At 63.0% G+C, this 16,968-nt stretch overlaps 1 protein-coding gene across 4 annotated transcripts in view; it reads left to right on the top strand.

Moving 5' to 3' along the window:
- Window positions 1-12,894, top strand: part of KIF21B (kinesin family member 21B) — a 44,562-nt gene extending 31,668 nt beyond the window's left edge. The window contains exons 25-36 of one of the 4 annotated variants that reach the window (XR_011560981.1): window positions 87-292; window positions 369-443; window positions 1,975-2,088; window positions 4,194-4,232; window positions 5,786-5,922; window positions 6,498-6,678; window positions 6,779-6,943; window positions 7,116-7,233; window positions 7,801-7,971; window positions 8,381-8,580; window positions 8,958-9,160; window positions 9,547-12,894. Coding sequence is in view for 2 of the 4 variants with exons in the window: in XM_070768754.1 (XP_070624855.1) it covers window positions 87-292; window positions 369-443; window positions 1,975-2,088; window positions 4,194-4,232; window positions 5,786-5,922; window positions 6,498-6,678; window positions 6,779-6,943; window positions 7,116-7,233; window positions 7,801-7,971; window positions 8,381-8,580; window positions 9,547-9,601 (1,461 nt within the window). In the remaining 2 variants the exon portion in view is untranslated. The remainder of the gene's footprint in view (window positions 1-86; window positions 293-368; window positions 444-1,974; window positions 2,089-4,193; window positions 4,233-5,785; window positions 5,923-6,497; window positions 6,679-6,778; window positions 6,944-7,115; window positions 7,234-7,800; window positions 7,972-8,380; window positions 8,581-8,957; window positions 9,161-9,546) is intronic. The other 3 variants (XR_011560982.1, XM_070768754.1, XM_070768755.1) reach the window with 3 other exon arrangements.
- Window positions 12,895-16,968: the final 4,074 nt, after the last annotated feature.

The raw sequence follows: 16,968 nt of genomic DNA, 5'->3' as shown, positions 1-16,968 counted from the left end.
CCTTCTGCCTTGTGGAATTCCCCCTCCTCCCACTCCTGCACCATCATGTCCGGGCAGGTGGGTCCACCCAACCCTTCCTGTCACAGGGCGAGCCCAAGCTGTCCGCCCAGATGAAGGCTGTGTCAGCTGAGTGCCTGGGCCCCCCGCTGGACGTCTCCACCAAGAACATCACCAAGTCCCTGGCCTCCCTTGTGGAGATCAAAGAGGATGGCGTGGGCTTCTCGGTTCGAGACCCCTACTACCGGGACAAGGTCTCACGGACCATCAGCCTGCCCACCAGAGGGAGTACTTTGTAAGGAGGAAGCGAGCGGTGGGGGGCAGGGGGTTCTGGGAGGTGGCTTCGGGCCTCACTGGGCCCTGTGTTCCAGCCCCCGACAGTCTCGCGGTGCGGAGACGTCCCCTCTGACCCGGAGGAAGTCCTACGACCGTGGGCAGCCCATGAGGTGAGGGCATGCTCCCACCCTGCAGCAGGGTCCAGTCCCGTCATACACACTTTCGTCCGCACCCCCCTGACACCGTGGCCCCTTCCCCGCTTTGTCGGCTGCAGCTCAGGAAACAATCTCCGTGAGCGCCTGAGGTGGTGGCCAAGGCCAAGGCTAAAAACTGCCGACTGCCGTGAGCTCGGTGTGGACGGCTTCGCAGGAGCCTGGACTGGTCACGGGACCAGTATGCCTTAGCCCCTCTCAGGGCCATGGGTCCTTGGGGGGCCTCAGAGGTCTTGTCCTGTGGGGGGAGTGTGAGAGAATAAGGAGAGTCCAGGAAGGGGAAGGGGCACAGGACAGTGTAGGATCCCCAACTGCTCAGCCACTCCTGGGGCCCCCAGGGCTTCTGCAGGTTGCTTGGAGGCCTCTCTGGGTCGTCCTAATTCTCTGAGATGGTTGGCGGCCTCCGGGGTCACTTGTGAAGCAGTGGAGGGCAGGGTGACCTCGTGCACCTGCCTTGAGGGGAGGAAGACGTGCTCCGGTCCCTCTGTCTGGTCCAGCCCCCACTCTGCGCCCTCTACCCCATGGTCTTTGGTGGGAGGAGCTGCAGGACATCCGTGCGCCTGGGGGACCCCAGAAACCATCCCGCCCCCGTGACAGAGTCAACACACTGGAGCCGCCGTGGGGTGGGGTGGTGGGGTGCAGGCTGGACTCTCCAGAGGGAGGGAGGATGGGCCGCACTTGACCACCTTCCGAAGAGAGAGGTCTTGGGTGTTGTATCGTCACCTCACTGTGAACCCGACTTAGTGATTCCCGAGCCGTTGTTCCTGCAAAGTATAGGGCGGAGTACTTGAGGGCATCAGGCCACAGCGTTTCCATCACCCCAGCATATGAGTTTCTGCTGAAAGACACTTTATCTAATATATACCACTGACTCATTTTCCCTGGGTCAGGAAGATCCTCTGGAGAAGGCAATGGCAATCCACTCCAGTACTCTAGCCTGCAAAATCCCTGTGGACAGAGGCGCCTGGTAGGCTACAGTCCATGAGGTCGCAAAGAATCGGACATGACTGAGCAACTAAACTTTGATTAGCCCTGAACTCGGGGCCAGCAGCCCTCTATAGAGCTCAGGCCTGAAGGAAAGCTCATCTAACGGGCTTTCTCCATCAATCACGCCCCAGCTTCCTTGAACTCCGCACACCAGACTGCCCTGCAGCAGCTCTGGGGCCATTTAATCAGTGACATCACCAGCAAGAGCACAGAAATATGAGAAGCATGACACGACATAGACTGGAAAGGACACTTGTGTGCAGGGTGAGGAGGGCAGGGCCGCCTCTTCTGACCGCAGCTGGGGACGTGTGCGCTTGGGGCCTCGTGTCTGCAAATGATGGGGGAGGCCCGCAGATCTTGTTCGGGGCTGACACACGCGCCGTGATAAGCAAGGGATTCCCAGACTCGGAACCAGGTGGCCACCAGGTGGAAGGTGGGGCAGGTGGCCCACGGGCGACGGTGCGGGTCCTGACGGCGGTACTCTGTCCTACTCGCCTGCCAGGTCCACAGACGTGGGGTTCACGCCCCCCTCGTCCCCTCCCACCCGGCCCCGCAACGACCGAAATGTCTTCTCTCGTCTCACCAGTAACCAGAGCCAAGGGTCCGCGTTGGACAAGTAAGGGCGGGGGCGGGGAGAGGAGTCGGAGGGGCGGGGTAGGGGTGAGGAGTCTGCGGTGGGGTGGAGGCGGAGCCGGGGGCATAGCGAGGAGTCTGGTGGTGGGGCGAGGCGAAGATTCTGAGGGCGAGGCGGGGCCGGGGCGGGGCGAGGAGTCTGGGGGCGGGGCGGGGCGGGGCGGGGTGATGGGGCGGGGCGAAGCGTCTGGGCGGGGCGGGGTGATGGGGTGCGGCGGGGCGAGGAGTCTGTGGGCGGGGGGGCGGGGCGAGGAGTCTGTGGGCGGGGGGGCGGGGCGAGGAGTCTGTGGGCGGGGCGAGGAGTCGGGGCGGGGCGGGGGCCAGGCCAGGGCTCTGCAGGTAGGCCCTCCCACGGGCGTGCGGGGAGCAGGAGACCCTGCACACACCGTGCTGGTCTCACTCCGTGCTGAGCGTGGGCCCCTCCCGTCCCCGAGTGTTCGGGGGCCGCGGGAGAAGGCAGGAAGGAGGCCATGGGGCTGTGGCCGTGCACCCCGGGGGCCTCCTCAGAACTGCTCGCCTGTCCCTTGTGCCTCCAATTCTTCTGAGGCTCCTTCCCCCAGCTTCAGTCGTGCCCCCTCCCCACCGCTCATGCTCGGGCCCCTTGGGGACTGTCCCCACAGAAGGAGACCCTGTTACGGTCACACGGAGGGGTCAGCGCCCGCCGCTGACCACCCCTGCTGGACGCTCACCTCCCAGTGTGATGGCCCCTAAGCTGCACCCTGCTTGCACACTCGCGACTCCATTGAGCTGTGAACCAGCCGTGAGGACCGTCTTCCCTGTATTATAAAGAGGGTTATCTTGACACGTGGGGATCTGCCTTGGGGAAGGGGGAGGCCTGGACCTCCCATGCTCTCCTCTATGCCCTCAATACTCCAAGGAACCCCCAAACTCTGCAGCCCCAGTGGTCTCCTCTTGGCTTCTCTATCCTCTTAGATGGTGGAGGAGGGGCTGCTGTCCTCTAGGGGAGCCCAGGCTACCAAGTGTAGCCCTTGCCTGCATCCACGCCTCCCCACAGAAATGCCCCTTCCTGGGTCAAAATACTGCTCCTCTCCTGACCCATTTTGTCTCCCCTTGTGGAAGGAAGGCACCCGCACGCCAGCCAGGGTGCCCCCCACATACCAGCCAGGGTGCCCCCCACATACCAGACAGGGTGTCTCCCTGCCGTAACAGCCAGGGCACCCCCCCACCACAAAAACCAGGGAACTGCGCACACCAACCAGGATGCCCCCGTGCCAGCCAGGGCACCCTCACACCCAGCAGAGTGCCACCCACACCAACCAGGGTGCCACCCACACCAGTCAGTTTGACCTCACATAACAGCCAAGGCACCCCTACACGAGTCAGGGAGCTACACATACCAGCCAGGGTGCCCCTGCCAGTGAGGTGCCCCCCACATTCCATCCAGGGTAACCCCACATACCAGCTTGGGTGACCCCACACCAGCCAAGGTGCCCCCACATCAGCCAGTGCGCCCCCCACATAATAGCCAGGGCACCCCCACACGAGTCAGGGAGCCGCACATACCATCCAGGGTGCCCCCCCACCAGCCGGGGTGCCCCCCCACCAGCCAGACACCTCCACATCATCCAGGGCAGGAAGCCCCACACCTTGACAGTCACAGGTCCTTTTCAGCAGCTCTGGGTAGGCCTGGCATCCCAGCCTGTCCTGTCCTGCCTGGTGGGCCTGGTGTCGGGCCCACTTGTGTACAGAGCCAGCTCCCGAGCACTGTCCAGGCTCCCGGGGACAGCGGGTTTGGGGGTCAGCAGGTCCCTGCTGGGAGAGGGCAGCTCCTGGGCAGGGTGAGAGCAGTCACCACGTTGCTCCGGGGGGCAACGGGCCCCCAGCTTGTGAGGCAGCCAAGAGCCTGGGACCAGCGAGGCCTGTCTCCCCAGGCCCCTCCCCACCCCCACCCTGTTAGCTGGGGCACCCCCGGCCCCCAGGCCGGCCCCCTCCCCGCTGCCCTCAGCAGCCCCCCTCCTCTCCTCCCGCCCCCCTGGAGAATAACCGCTCTGACCGCCCCACGCTGCTGCCGCTCGCTCCCTCGTGTGTGTCCCCTCCCCCCTAATCCAGCTAATTTTCTGCCCCCAGGTCTGATGACAGCGACTCCTCTTTGTCGGAGGTCCTGAGGTACACACAGAATGGCTCACTGCTCCCTCTTATCCACCCCCAACACCCTGGCCTCAGCATGCGGTCCCTCCCCTCCGTGACTCCCCCAGACCCCCTCCTGCCTTCTCACCCCGGCTCCTCTCTCTTGGGTGCTTCGTGGCCTCTGACTGTGCCAGGCTGGAGCTGAGGGCTCGGGGAGGGCGTGGCTGCTGGCGCCTTGTCACTGGGTGGCAGGGGCGGGCATGGGAGCCTGGGGCGCTGGCCCCCCTGAGAAAAGCCTGGTGGTGCTAGAGGGGTCAGACCTTATCCGCTGGGTCAGGGGCTCGCTCGTGACCTTGGCCCTGAGCCAGGAGTGCCCCTGCCCAGATCTCCTGGCCCGAGGACTAGGCATACCAGGAGACTGTCCCCCAGCCAGCTCTGTGCAGCCCCCCACGGCAGAGCAGGTCCCCGGACCCGGTGGGCCTGAGCCCCTGCTGGGAAAGGGCCCCCCTCCCTGGGGCTAAGGCTCCCCTACACCTCCCACCTGGGGGGGATGCTTCTGTAACCCGCCCCCCAGAATTCGCTCCTGGAAGGAGGGTTATGCTTTTACTGTGCGGTCTTCCTGTAAGCTGGCTGCCTGGGGTTCCTTCCCTGGCCACGCAGCTGGGCCAAAACAGAAGCAGCGAGCTGGGGTAGGGTGAGGTGGGGAGCTGTTCATGTGTGTGTGACGCCTAGGGAGGCCAGGCCTGGTTGACCGCTGTCCTCAGGGTGGGCTGGCAGAGCCTGGGGCTTTGTCACAGCTGCAGGCAGGGCAGGACGTGGGTCCCGCCGGATGCTCTTGGCCACAGCGTCCCCATTGCGGGGGTGCTCTCTTTGGAGAGGACAGACGGGCTTTCAGACGTGCACGCACCTGGGCTGGGGGCCTGTTCCCAGAGACCCCAGCTGAGAACAAGCTCTTCCTCCTCAGGGCCTCCGGAGGCTGGGGTGTAGCCAGGTCCCCAGTCCCACTCAGGACAGGCCTCCGTCGGCTCGCGGGCAGGCAGGGTCGCTTCAGCCCAGCGTAGCTACTCACAGAGGGACCAGGGCGTCCTTCCCATGGTGCTGAGCAGGCTGTGCGAATGGCAGTCACCGACCTGATCACGCTGGTCCCACCAGGCGTGTGTGCACACCTGCACACACATCCATCTCTGCAAGGGCCGGGCAGCCTGTGTGCCCCCCGTCTGCACACCCCCCACCCTCCCTGTGGTTACTGAGGTGGCAGAGGAGCCCTCCAGCTCTGGGGCCTCTCCCGCCCAGCTCCAGCCTGGGGGTGTCTGTGCCTCGGGTTCTGGATCAGGCAGGGTCGGAGGGGTCTTCCTGCGGGCAGGGCCCCGCTGTTGTGACCCCTGGCCAAGCCCGGCTGGTCTGGCTCCCCGGAAGTGTTCAGCATGGCGACTGAGAAGCCACACCACAGGCCCTTGCCTTCATGACTCTCGGACTCCGGGGGCGGTGCCCGGGGCCCCAGAGCCCCTGCGCGTGCCCCGTACCCGGGAGCCTCGCTCAGCCTGGACGCAGCCCCGGGCTGACGGGCGCCTCTCTCCCTCTCTCCCGGGAAGGGGCATCATCACCCCGGTTGGAGGAGCCAAGGGCGCCAGGACGGCCCCGCTGCAGTGTGTCTCCATGGCTGAGGGCCATACCAAGCCTGTGCTCTGCGTGGATGCCACGGATGAGCTGCTCTTCACGGGCTCCAAAGGTGGGTGGGACCTAGGCCGGCCCCGTGGGCTCAGGGTCTCCCAGCTGCCTGCTCCCTCTGCCCGAGACTGCGGCCAAGGACATGGGAACCTGCTCCTGTCAGGGCTCAGGGCTCCCCACCCCGGGCCTCCCCTCCTAGCTGGCCCCGGGGGCTCCACCCATGCCTGCCTCCGGAATGCCCGGAAGCGTGTCAGCATCATTCACGTCAGCACCCTCCTCCACACCCGCCCCGGCACTTGAAAAGATTGCCTGCCAGCAGAAAGCAGCTGTGTTACACCCACAGACCTGCATGGCAGGAGGGAGAGCTGTGAGTCTAGGCGAGGCAGCTGAGCCCAGGGTTTTTCCCGAGGTTTGCTTGCCCCTTGGTGGCTCACTGGTCAGTGGGTGGCACGTGTCGAGCTTTGCTGTAGGCCCGGCTCCTCCGCAGTGCCTGCTGGGCCCCTGTCAGGAGCAGGCATGAGCCCACATTGGCCCCCCAGATCCAGAGCGCCTCCTCTGGGAGTCCCTGGACACCGCGAGCCTTGGCGGCCCTGTGGGGTGTGGGGATGTGACGCGGCAGTCCCCACTTCCCCTTAGATCGCAGCTGTAAGATGTGGAACCTGGTAACGGGGCAGGAGATCGCGGCTCTGAAGGGCCACCCCAACAACGTGGTCTCCATCAAGTACTGCAGACACTCGGGGCTCGTGTTCTCCGTGTCCGCCTCCTACATCAAGGTGTGGGACATCCGAGACTCGGCCAAGTGCGTCCGGACGCTCACGTGAGTTCCCCCCGCCAGGCTGTCGGGGCTGGGGTGGGAGCCAGGGCCCGGCCCGCCCGGCGGGCGCACCCCCGACTCTGCCTCTCTCCCTCGCATGCAGATCCTCGGGCCAGGTGGTCTCGGGGGACGCCTGCGCGGCCGCGTCCACCCGCACAGTGACCAGCGGGCAGGGGGAGCACCAGATCAACCAGATCGCCCTCAGCCCCGCGGGCAGCATGCTCTACGCCGCCTCGGGGAACGCCGTCCGCGTCTGGGAGCTCAGCAGGTGGGGGGCCCGGGGAGGGCGGGGGGCAGGCAGGTGACCCCTGGGCGGCAGGACCTCACTGTTCCCCCCAGCCCCCAGGACCCTGGCCAGCATGTTCACCCGGGGCCGACCCCTGTCCCACCCCAGGGTCCCCCCGGTTCATCCCCCCAAGCTGGGCATCTCCGCCCTGCAGGTTCCAGCCTATTGCCAAGCTGACTGGCCACATTGGCCCTGTGATGTGCCTGACGGCCGCCCAGACTGCCGGCCAGCGTGACCTGGTGGTGACCGGCTCCAAGGACCACTACGTTAAGGTACCGAGACGGCCTTGACCTTGGAGCCGGGTTCGGGGGATGGGCCCTCTCCTGCGCTCCCCAGCTTGGCCTCCCCCTCCACTGCCTTGGGACTCAACGAAAAATAATGTGACTCCTGGGGCTTTATACTGAACAGTCCCTCCCAGGGAGCAAGGTCTGTGCAGGAGGGAGATGGCAGCGTGATTTTGTAGATGGTGGGAAAACCCGCAGGGCTGGGAGCAGGGTGACTGTCGGCCTGAGGAACACACGAGCACAGGAGGCACTGACGATCTTTGCTCCTTGGTTCAAAGTCAGAGACTGAGAAGCAGAAGATAGACAGGGTGGAGGGCTTGTGATGAATATTTCAAGTGCAAGTAGAACTACATTTATTTATTAAAAAGTAAAAAACCTTAATAGGAGACTCACCCCCCAGACCCATGTTGAGTCAGTCTCCCTGCCCCCAGTCCCCATCCCCCAGGAGCCCCTCTTCACCCTGAGTGCCAGCCTGGGGGACCTCGAGCTGGCCCGCAGAAGTGGCTGCGGGTGTGGGGGGGTGGCCCGGGACTCCCTCCAGCCCTTCTTCTGCAGATGTTCGAGCTGGGCGAGGGCGTGACGGGCACCATCGGGCCCACCCACAACTTCGAGCCCCCGCACTACGACGGCATCGAGTGTCTGGCCATCCAGGGGGACGTCCTATTCAGTGGCTCCCGGGACAACGGCGTCAAGAAGTGGGACCTGGAGCACCAGGAGCTCGTGCAGGTGCTGAGGGAGGGAGAGGCTGGCCCCAGGGAGGGCTTGTGGCCCTTGCACCCAGAGCCAGAGCCCCCCACGCCTGCTCAGTCTGCACCCTCTTCCCCTGGTGCCCCAAGCACCCTCTCCAGAGCCCCCCACCCTCCTCAGGCAGGCCCTCTAAGGAAGAATCTGCTCTCAGCCCCGTCTGACCAGTTACCCCCTTTTCCTCCGACCCTTCTGAGGTCGTGCGGGGCCTCTTCAGTGGTGCGGGGCCTCAGGTTCGAGCCCGGGAAGGGGGCTGAAGGGCCCATCTCGGAGCCTTGCAGAGCCTGGCTCCTGGGCCTGCGATGCTGCCTGCCCCCCGCCCACCAGGGGACCCCAGCGTCCCCGGGACGGGGTCCCCACTGCCCACCCTTACGGCTCCCTCCTTCCCTAGCAAATCCCCACGGCACACAAGGACTGGGTATGCGCCCTGGCCTTCGTTCCGGGCCGCCCCATGCTGCTGAGCGCCTGCCGTGCGGGCGTTGTCAAGGTCTGGAACGTGGACAACTTCACACCCATCGGCGAGATCAAAGGCCACGACAGCCCCATCAACGCCATCTGTACCAACAGCAGGCATATTTTCACCGCCTCCAGGTGGGTGCCAGGCAGGGGGGCACTCCACTCTTGCTCCCAGCCTCTCCTGGGCAGGCGGGCGGGCGTGGGCCCAGACCCCAGTCCAGACCCCACAGCACCCTGCCCCTGCCTTCCTTCCCAGGGCACCGCCCAGGGGTGGGGCTGGGCGTGCTGGGCCCCAGCCAGGACCACCTGCTTGCCTCCCGTTCCTCAGCCCCTGGAGCACCCAGCCCCCGCCCCAGCGCTGGTCCCATCCAGGGATGCCCAGCCCCGCCCCAGCACTGACCCCGTCCAGGGATGCCCAGCCCTGTCCCACGGGCAGCCGCTCAGACGGCCTCTTCTTTCTCCTTCCTGTTCCGACCTGTCTCTTCTCTCCGCCTCCCCTTCCTGCCCGACAGTGACTGCCGGGTAAAGTTGTGGAATTACGTCCCTGGACTCACCCCCTGCCTCCCGCGCCGAGTCCTGGCCATAAAGGGCCGCGCCACCACCATGCCATGACCCCACTCCCCTCCCCCCGTCTCCCCCTCCCTCATCTCCTCTCTCACCCTCCCCTCTCTCCTCTCTCCTCTTTCTCCACTTCGATCTGAGCTGCTTCTTAACGGTATGAGATTGGTTTTCTCTAGCCCCATACCCTGCCTGCCCGAGATTGCCACACCCGCCCCCCTTCCTTCCTTCCGAGCATGGACGGGGCACAGACCCCCAGGAGAGGGGTGCCAGGTGGCAGAGAGCAGAGGGGGGCCTTCAGGCCCAGACAGGACAGATCACAATAGCAACAGGAGAGCCTCCCGTTGGGCTTCGATGGCCACAGGCCCCTCTCCCTGCCCAGCGCCCGCCTCCTACCCCCCCGCAGCCACCTTCGCCCTGGGTGACACCTGGCCCTGGGTCCTGGCCACACCTGGAGATGTGGGGACTCCAGCCCGTCCTTCATGCGGGGGTGGCCGGCCTGGCCCACAGCAAGAATTGACTGCCCTCTCTCACTCTACCCAGTGACCTGACCGTGAAGTTCTGGAGTGCCCGGCGCCTGCCCAGCGGCCCCCACTAGCAGTGAGGTCAGAGGACGCCTACCCCTTGGCCCAGCGGCCTGGACACAGGAGGGGACAGAGGGTGTGGCCGATGGGCGTGGCCCTTCCTGCCCCCACCCCCAGCCTTCCCATGAGATACTGTCCCCCGAATCCACCACCTTTTGGGCATGGGCAGTCGGGGAGGAAATCAAGCTGTGAAGCCAAAGGGCGATTCCCCCTATTTCTCCCTCCTCCTGGCCCCGAATTCTGTTGCCCAGCTGGCCACCCTCTTCTTCCAGCCTTTGGCCCAGGGGACTCCTGTCGGAGCGGTGAGGCGGCCCCCGCCGACCAGACCTCCCCTCCGCCCCCTGGCCCAGCCACTGCACCTGCCTCTGAGCCCAGAAAGACAGCCCTCAGGTAACCGTGCAAACCAGGTGCGGGCAGCTAGCCCTGCAGCTGACCTCTGCCCTCGGCCACCAGGGGCCGCTCCCCTTGGACCCCGCGATTCCTTGGGTCCCTTTCTGACAGTCTCAGTGGAGCTGCTGGGAAGATTCCTTTGGGGAGACTGTCAGAACGCTTCGGTTATTTATGTTGTTTTTTAATTTTTACTTTTGCTGTTCCCTCCTGGAAAACTGACTTGAAGTTCCTCCCCACATGTTCATTCCCGCAGCTGTCGGGTGGAATCTCTGCGTGCTCTGCAGGGCAGGGCGGTGCCCCAGGGGCTCTGCAGCCCGGGCCTGGCCTCACCTCAGCAGGGGGCTGCTCTCGGGACCCCTCCCCCAGCCACTGGGCGCCTCCGTGCCTTCCTCTGCGGGGCCCGGCGCCCACCCGTGCAGCCTTACACCAGCCGCGCCCACAGGGGTCTCCTCGCCCGTGGGGCCTCCCGCCCCCAGCCCCCACTCCCCAAGCCCCACGCGGGCCACACAGAAGCAGCTCAGAAGAGCATCCACCAGGAAGGGGCTCGGACGTGTGCCCCGCCCCCGCCCCCGCCCCCGCGCATCCCCCCTGAGCCTGGCAGCGCCCGGGGCCTCTTGGCCCCGAGGGGCCATCAGTGAGGCCGAGTCTGCCAAGCTGCTCTTTCCTGGGGGCTGGGCACACCCCCCCCACCCCCCCACCCCCCCTCACCCCCACTCCTGAGATGTTCCTCTTTTCCTTTTCCTTTTCCACGCATTTTTCTGACTAACCTGGCCTTGTGCTTCCTGGCCTCAGTCTGGGGGGCTGGGAGCCCCAGCTCTGTCCAGAGAACACGGTGACCTTTGGGGCTTCGGGAGGCAGCCCTCCTCACCCTTCCCCACGCGACACTCAGGGAGGAGGGAAGGAGGACAGGGCCTTGCCCTGCTGCGCAGAGCTGCTCCCCAGCTAAGAAAGCCATCCCGCCGTGAGCGGCCCCGGCTGGACTCAGGGCAGACGTCGGGGAGAAGTCATGCAGAGGGACCTGTGCAGAGCTGGGACAGCACCTTCAGGACCGGAAGCCCCTCCTGCTGGGCCCCCCCAGGGGCACTGGGAGCCCCGGTCTCCGCTGAGAAGCCGCCCCTCCGTCTATCCCCGGCCCCGCCCCTCCATCTACCTGCTCAACAGAAAGCTCAACCTTGCGACCTGTATGTGAGAATACTCATGACTGTTTACAGACTGTAGAAATACAAAAGACTGGCTGCCCTCGCCTGGGGCCTGGACCATGGCTGCAAGCCTGTCCTTGCTCGAGGGGGGCCGTTTGCCCACTAGAGGTGCTCGGCATCCCGCTGTTGCCGACGAGTCCGCTACCTCATGGCGGGCTGGCTCTGCTGTCCTGGCGGGAAGCCCTGACTCTGGGGTCTCGGAAGCAGTTCCCACCCGTGCCCCGGAGCTCTGAAGTCGGCACACCTCGTCGGGGTTGTCAGGGTGCCCAGTGGGGGCCCCATGCCCCTCCCTGCACAAGCTTTCTAGATGTGGAAGCACAAAGTGGTTGAGATGAGAGCACAAGGCAGGTCCAGCAGCCAGCGACCTGGGCAAGCCCACTGGGAGATCCCGCCCCGGGGGGCGCTGAGGCCTTTCCCCCTCCCAGGGCTCATCCTGCAGTGCTGCCCCTCTGAACCACCCCAAGGCTTGAGGCTGGCCCTGCAGGCAGGCAGCGTCGGAGGGCTGGGCCCCAGAGTGGCACCCTCTTCCCCACCATGTCCTGAATCTTTGAATGCCTGACCCCAGCCCTCCTGACTTGGATCCTCGCCCCCCCCACCCCCCCGGGCCGAGCCCTGGAACAGCTTTAGCAGCTGGTTGGCGAGCTCCCTGAACTGGGCCATCTTCTGGCCTTCTCAGCCTGGTCCTGGGCCCAGACCTCGGCTCTCTGCATCCTCAGGCCAGCGTCTCTTCTGTCAGTGGGGCTGGCTCCTCCGAAGCGGCCAGAAGCCCCCAGGCACTCCTGGCGTCACGTCTGGAGCTTGCCGGCGGGAGGGAGGCTGAGCCGAGGCGGGCTCGACCGAGCCCATGAGGCCGTCGGGGAGCCGCCATTTGGGAAGGGCCGCCTGTGGGTGCAGGGTTCTGGCCCTGCTGCCTGCCCGTGAATTGAAGCACAAAGGCCTCCCTGTGCCGCCCAGCCAGGGAGGCGCCCCAGGCGGCCGCTGTGAAGTCAGGGATTCCTGGCCTCTCCTGCCCTTCGCGGTTGGGGGTGGGGGGGGTTTTCCCAGGCTGCCGGAGTCCTCTGAATTGGTCTGGGCCGTGTGCGGGCACACCCCCTGGTCTTTGAGCCTCGCCTCACCCGCAGTGCCGGAGCCTAGAGCTCCTTCCCACCAAAGTGGCCCAAAGCCAGCTCCTCCGTCCCTTTGCTCCCCTCCTCCAGCACAGGAAACAGTGCCGAGCTCAGCTGGGCATGGCCTCCCGGCCGGGCTCCAGAACCAGGGCTCGGCCGCTTCTCCCCAGGAGCCCTCCTCTCCTGCTCTCAGGCCCTCCCCTGCCTTCTGATGCACAGGCACAGAGCCTGCGGGAAAGTTCTCGCTTCTGAAGCATCTTTGCTCTCCTCCCCCACCACCCCTGGAGCTCAGAGGGCACTCCGGCCCCCACAGCTCCCTGGCCCAGCCCTCTGAACACCTGTCCCGAGGGCCCTGCGGGGGAGCCCAGGGTCAGAGAAGACCCCTGCCCCGCCCACCAGCTCTTTTCTAGCCATCCCCTGCCAGGGCGCGGGGCTGTGTTTGGCTCAGCTCCTCCGCTGGGTGGTCGCACAGGTGTATGTATGTTTTGTACGCTGGCCAATGACTGTACATAGTGTATGAAAGTTATTTAAGCTCATGCTGTACATTTCTGTTCCCAGACAGGATGTGAGTGTTCGAAGAAGCTGTCGTGAATAAAACTCGAATGGTCGTTGTCCGTGGTGTGACGCTGAGGGCCACGGACATTGAGCGGGTGGTCATTCCCCAGGTTGGGGCGGGGGCCTGGCCTCTGGGCCGGGCCCAGCATGAGGGTTGCCGCACGTGTGGTGGGCTGGGGGCCCACCCAGGGAGCTACCAGCCCCCAAGCCTCCCTGGACCCCCTCCTGGGACAGGCATGGAGCTGGAGCGGGGCCGTGTGCTTCAGAACGGTGCCCGCTCCATTCCCGACACTGTTCCCGGCATCGTCCATCGGATGGTCATGACCTGTGTGACGGGCACTGTTGGCGCTTTCTGAAGTGAGAAGAGTCTCAGAGAGGAGGTGGCTTGCCGGCGTCTGGCTCTGAGGAGCAGGCAGGGCTGGCCCTCATCCTGTGCCTGGGGTGGAAGGTGACCCCACACCCAGACGGAATGAGGATGAGACAAACGATCAGGTTCGAGAACGGCTCCCTGGGGCCTGATGTTGGCCTCCAGATCAGGGCTTCTCAGTCTCATCTTCCCTTTTCTCCCCCCAACTGCCTTAAAGCTCCTCTGTGCTCTGCCTCTGTGTAGCTGCACTTACGCTCGGCCGTGTCTGACTCTGCAACCCCATGGACTGCAGCCCGCCAGGCTCCTCTGTCCATGGGGATTGTCCAGGCAAGAACACTGGAATGGGTTGCCATTTCCTTCTCCAGGGAATCTTCTGACCCATTGATCGAATCCAAGTATCTTGCCTCTCCCGCATTGGCAAGCAGATTCTTAACCACCAAGACACCGGGTTCTGCCTCTAAGTCCCATTCAGTTAGTTCAGTCGCTCAGTCATGTCTGACTCTGCGACCCCATGGACTGCAGCATGCCAGGCCTTCCTGTCCATCACCAACTCCCAGAGTTTACTCAGACTCATGCCCATTGAGTCGGTGATGCCATCCAACCATCTCATCCTCTGTCCCCTTCTCCTGCCTTCAGTCTTTCCCAGCATCAGGGTCTTTTCAAATGAGTCAGTTCTTTGCATCAGATGGCCAAAGTACTGGAGTTTCAGCTTCAGCATCAGTCCTTCCAATGAATATTCAGGACTGATTTCCTTTAGGAAGGACTGGTTGGATCTCCATGCGGTCCAAGGGACTCTCAAGAGTCTTCTCTAACACCACAGTTAAAAGCATCAATTCTTCAGCACTCAGCTTTCTTTAGAGTCCAACTCTCACATCCATACATGAACACTGGAAAAACCATAGCTTTGACTAGACAACCTTTGTTGGCAAAGTGATGTCTCTGCTTTTTAATATGCTGTCTAGGTTGGTCATAGCTTTTCTTCCAAGGAGCAAACATCTTTTAAAAATAGGAAGTCAAGAGTTACCAAGCCCCATTATTTTAAACTGAAAGCCCTATTTTTAACGTAAAAACGTCTATGAGATGCCCAACAACCCTGTAACATGCTCGTCACCCTGGAAGGCATAGTTGTTCCTGTAAAACGGAGGTGCCCCCGAGCCTGGAGCTCACCAGGTCCTGTCTGTCACCAGGGTTCCCCAGGCATCAGTGATGCTCGTGTAGCCCAGGACTCTGTGTACTTCCAAGTCCATGCCCGCCCCCAACCCCCCACCGCTGCCCTGCCCCCGCTCTGGGTACGGTTCTCTACTTTGTCAGGCTCAGCTCTAATGAAAACATTTCAATAATAGTTTTATTGAGATGTAATTCCCAGACCACAAAATTTACCCTCTTTGGGGGGAAGGGTACTGACTTCAGTTGGTTTCTGTCTGTATTCCCTCTTGGTGGCTTGCAGCCACAGATGCTGAACAAACATTTAAAGAGTGAGCATGGGAACAAATGAAGAAAGAAAGAAATAATAGCCATCTTGGAGGGTGGCATGATGAGATGGAACAAACCATCTAAACCTACCTTTCCCTTTTGAAAACCACACATCACCACACCAACCCCCACCACCCCAGGCACGCGGGCAGGGAGGCTGGGGCCCGTCTGCAGCTTCTGCACTCCCGCGCTATCTCAAAGCTTTCCTTTCTGATGTTTGTATTAAGACAAGGGTGTCTCTTTGCTTTGTTTTGCAAACACAAATCCAAGCTGTGCTGTCAGCCTGCACAGGCCCTGCCGCTGATCCAGACCCACAGCTGGTGATGGGCTGGTGGCGGGGCCGTGTGTCTGCAGGAGGCAAAGATGCTGTGGTCAGAAAGAGGTCACCCCTGGGAGGCTTCTGGTCCTCAGGCAGAAGGGGCCTGGTAAGCGGGGGGGAACCCTGAGCCACTGATAGAGACGTATGCCCCCAGCCCTGGGGTGAGGGCAGGTGGGGAGCCTCCCCACCCTGGGGGGTAGCGCTGGCTCCTAGCTGGTTGATGGAGTCCCACCCAGGCCACCTCCCACCCAGTCTCACCCCATTCTTGCTCCCCACAGACCGTCTTTCACATAGGATCTGTCCTTGGGGACAGAGCCACTGACACGCAGGAGGCGGTGACTAGGTGTCGCCAGCTTCGGGCCAGCCAAGCGGGGTGTGGGCGAAACCAGAAGAGGTGGCCCCAGCGCTGCTGAACTTGTCAGAGGCCTGGAGCCAACTGCAGCCAGACGCTGGCCACAAAAGATGGTTTTTCCAAACTCAAGTCTTCAAGATGCCAAGGCACTTAGGGGTGGGAGGCAGGAACAGCCAACCAAGTGACGGCCCTTTTTATTCCTTTCATGTGGGATTCTTCTCTCCAGATTGTAAGAGTAATAACTGCTTGTTATAGAAAACTTGGGAAATAAGCGAGTCTCAAGAAGAGAAATTCTGTGTGGGATGTAAGTTACCAGGTGGCTTTCCCAAACAAGCGTCACCTCTCAAAATCTGATACAAGCCCAGGTAAAAAGAACCCATCTGTCAATGCAGGAGACGCGAGTTCAATCCCTGGGTCGAGAAGATCCCCTGGAGGAGGAAATGGCAACCCACTCCATAGTATTCTTACCTGGAGAATCCCATAGGCAGAATCTGCAGCCTATGGCTCACGGGGTCACAAAGAGTTAGACATGACTTAGCAACTAAGCACGAACACATTCATTGCCAGGGCTAAGTGGCATCTTAAAAATCGTTTTTTCCAACCCTCTCAATTTACAAATGAAGGGAAGTGAGGCCCAGAAGCCAACAGACTTGGTCTAGACCATCCCGGGACAAGAGGGCCTTAGAGTCTGTTTCCTGCCCCGCTGGTCTCTGCCCACAGGGCCCCTTCACTTGGCGTGCCCAAGGCTAGGGGACTGGTGGTCCCTGAAGCAGGTCCTATACCAGTGCGCGCGACCTGCTGGTGGGTTTGAATAAGATCCACCCTCCGACTCTGCTTGTCGCAAAGCAGTGACCTCAGAGGCGCTTTGGGACAGCGCATGCTCCCCGAGTCTTGTGGGGTTCCCCTCACACCTCCACCTGCAAGGAGTGCGACCGGTGAGGCCCCCAGTGCCAGCTGGTGACAGAGGCCGTGGGCAGAAGAGGCTTCTGGCCGGTGCCACAGTTAGTGCGGGCTTTAGCTCTGCCTCTGAGGTCATCATGTCAGAGACTCCAGCCGCTGCCCAGGCTCAGACAAGGTGGGGGAGCACTGTCACCGCTGAGAGGGAAGTGTGGGTGCTCCGTGTGTCCCTGGGGGTTCAGGTACAGGTCACAGAGGCCATGGGGCGCTTAGAGCTCTGTCCAGGGCCAGCTGATTGAGCTTGGGGGTAACAGGAGCACCTCTGCTTCCTTGGCAAGAGCAGGCAGAGATGGTGGGAACAGCCAGGGACCCCGTGTGGACACAGAGCTGTTCTAGGGACAGTGGGATGGTCCCTGTCAGGGCCGGTTCCAGCAGGAGCAGCGGGAGACGGCGGGTGCTCACCCGGCTGACCTCTCGGGTGGCAGGAGGAACAGGCTTTCAGGATCCAGACCTGAGTGCTGTCACCAGGCTGGTCTGGCTGGGTCAAGGACAGCAGGGTGGCATTCTGTGGAGTCGCCCTGGGTCCGGAGCACAGTGTCCAGCTCTCTGGCCTCCTGGGATGTTTCAGGAGCTGACTCACACGCTCCCATAAGCTGTCCTCCCGCTTAAATCAACCAGGGAGGCTGCCGTTGCCTATAGCCAGGAGCCCTGCCCACACCCCCT

This window comes from Bos indicus, chromosome 16, assembly GCF_029378745.1.
Source record: "Bos indicus isolate NIAB-ARS_2022 breed Sahiwal x Tharparkar chromosome 16, NIAB-ARS_B.indTharparkar_mat_pri_1.0, whole genome shotgun sequence".
In the NCBI taxonomy this organism is placed as follows: domain Eukaryota; kingdom Metazoa; phylum Chordata; class Mammalia; order Artiodactyla; family Bovidae; genus Bos; species Bos indicus.
Note: the sequence above shows the minus strand (reverse complement) of the source record. Positions and strands in the feature narration are given on the sequence as shown.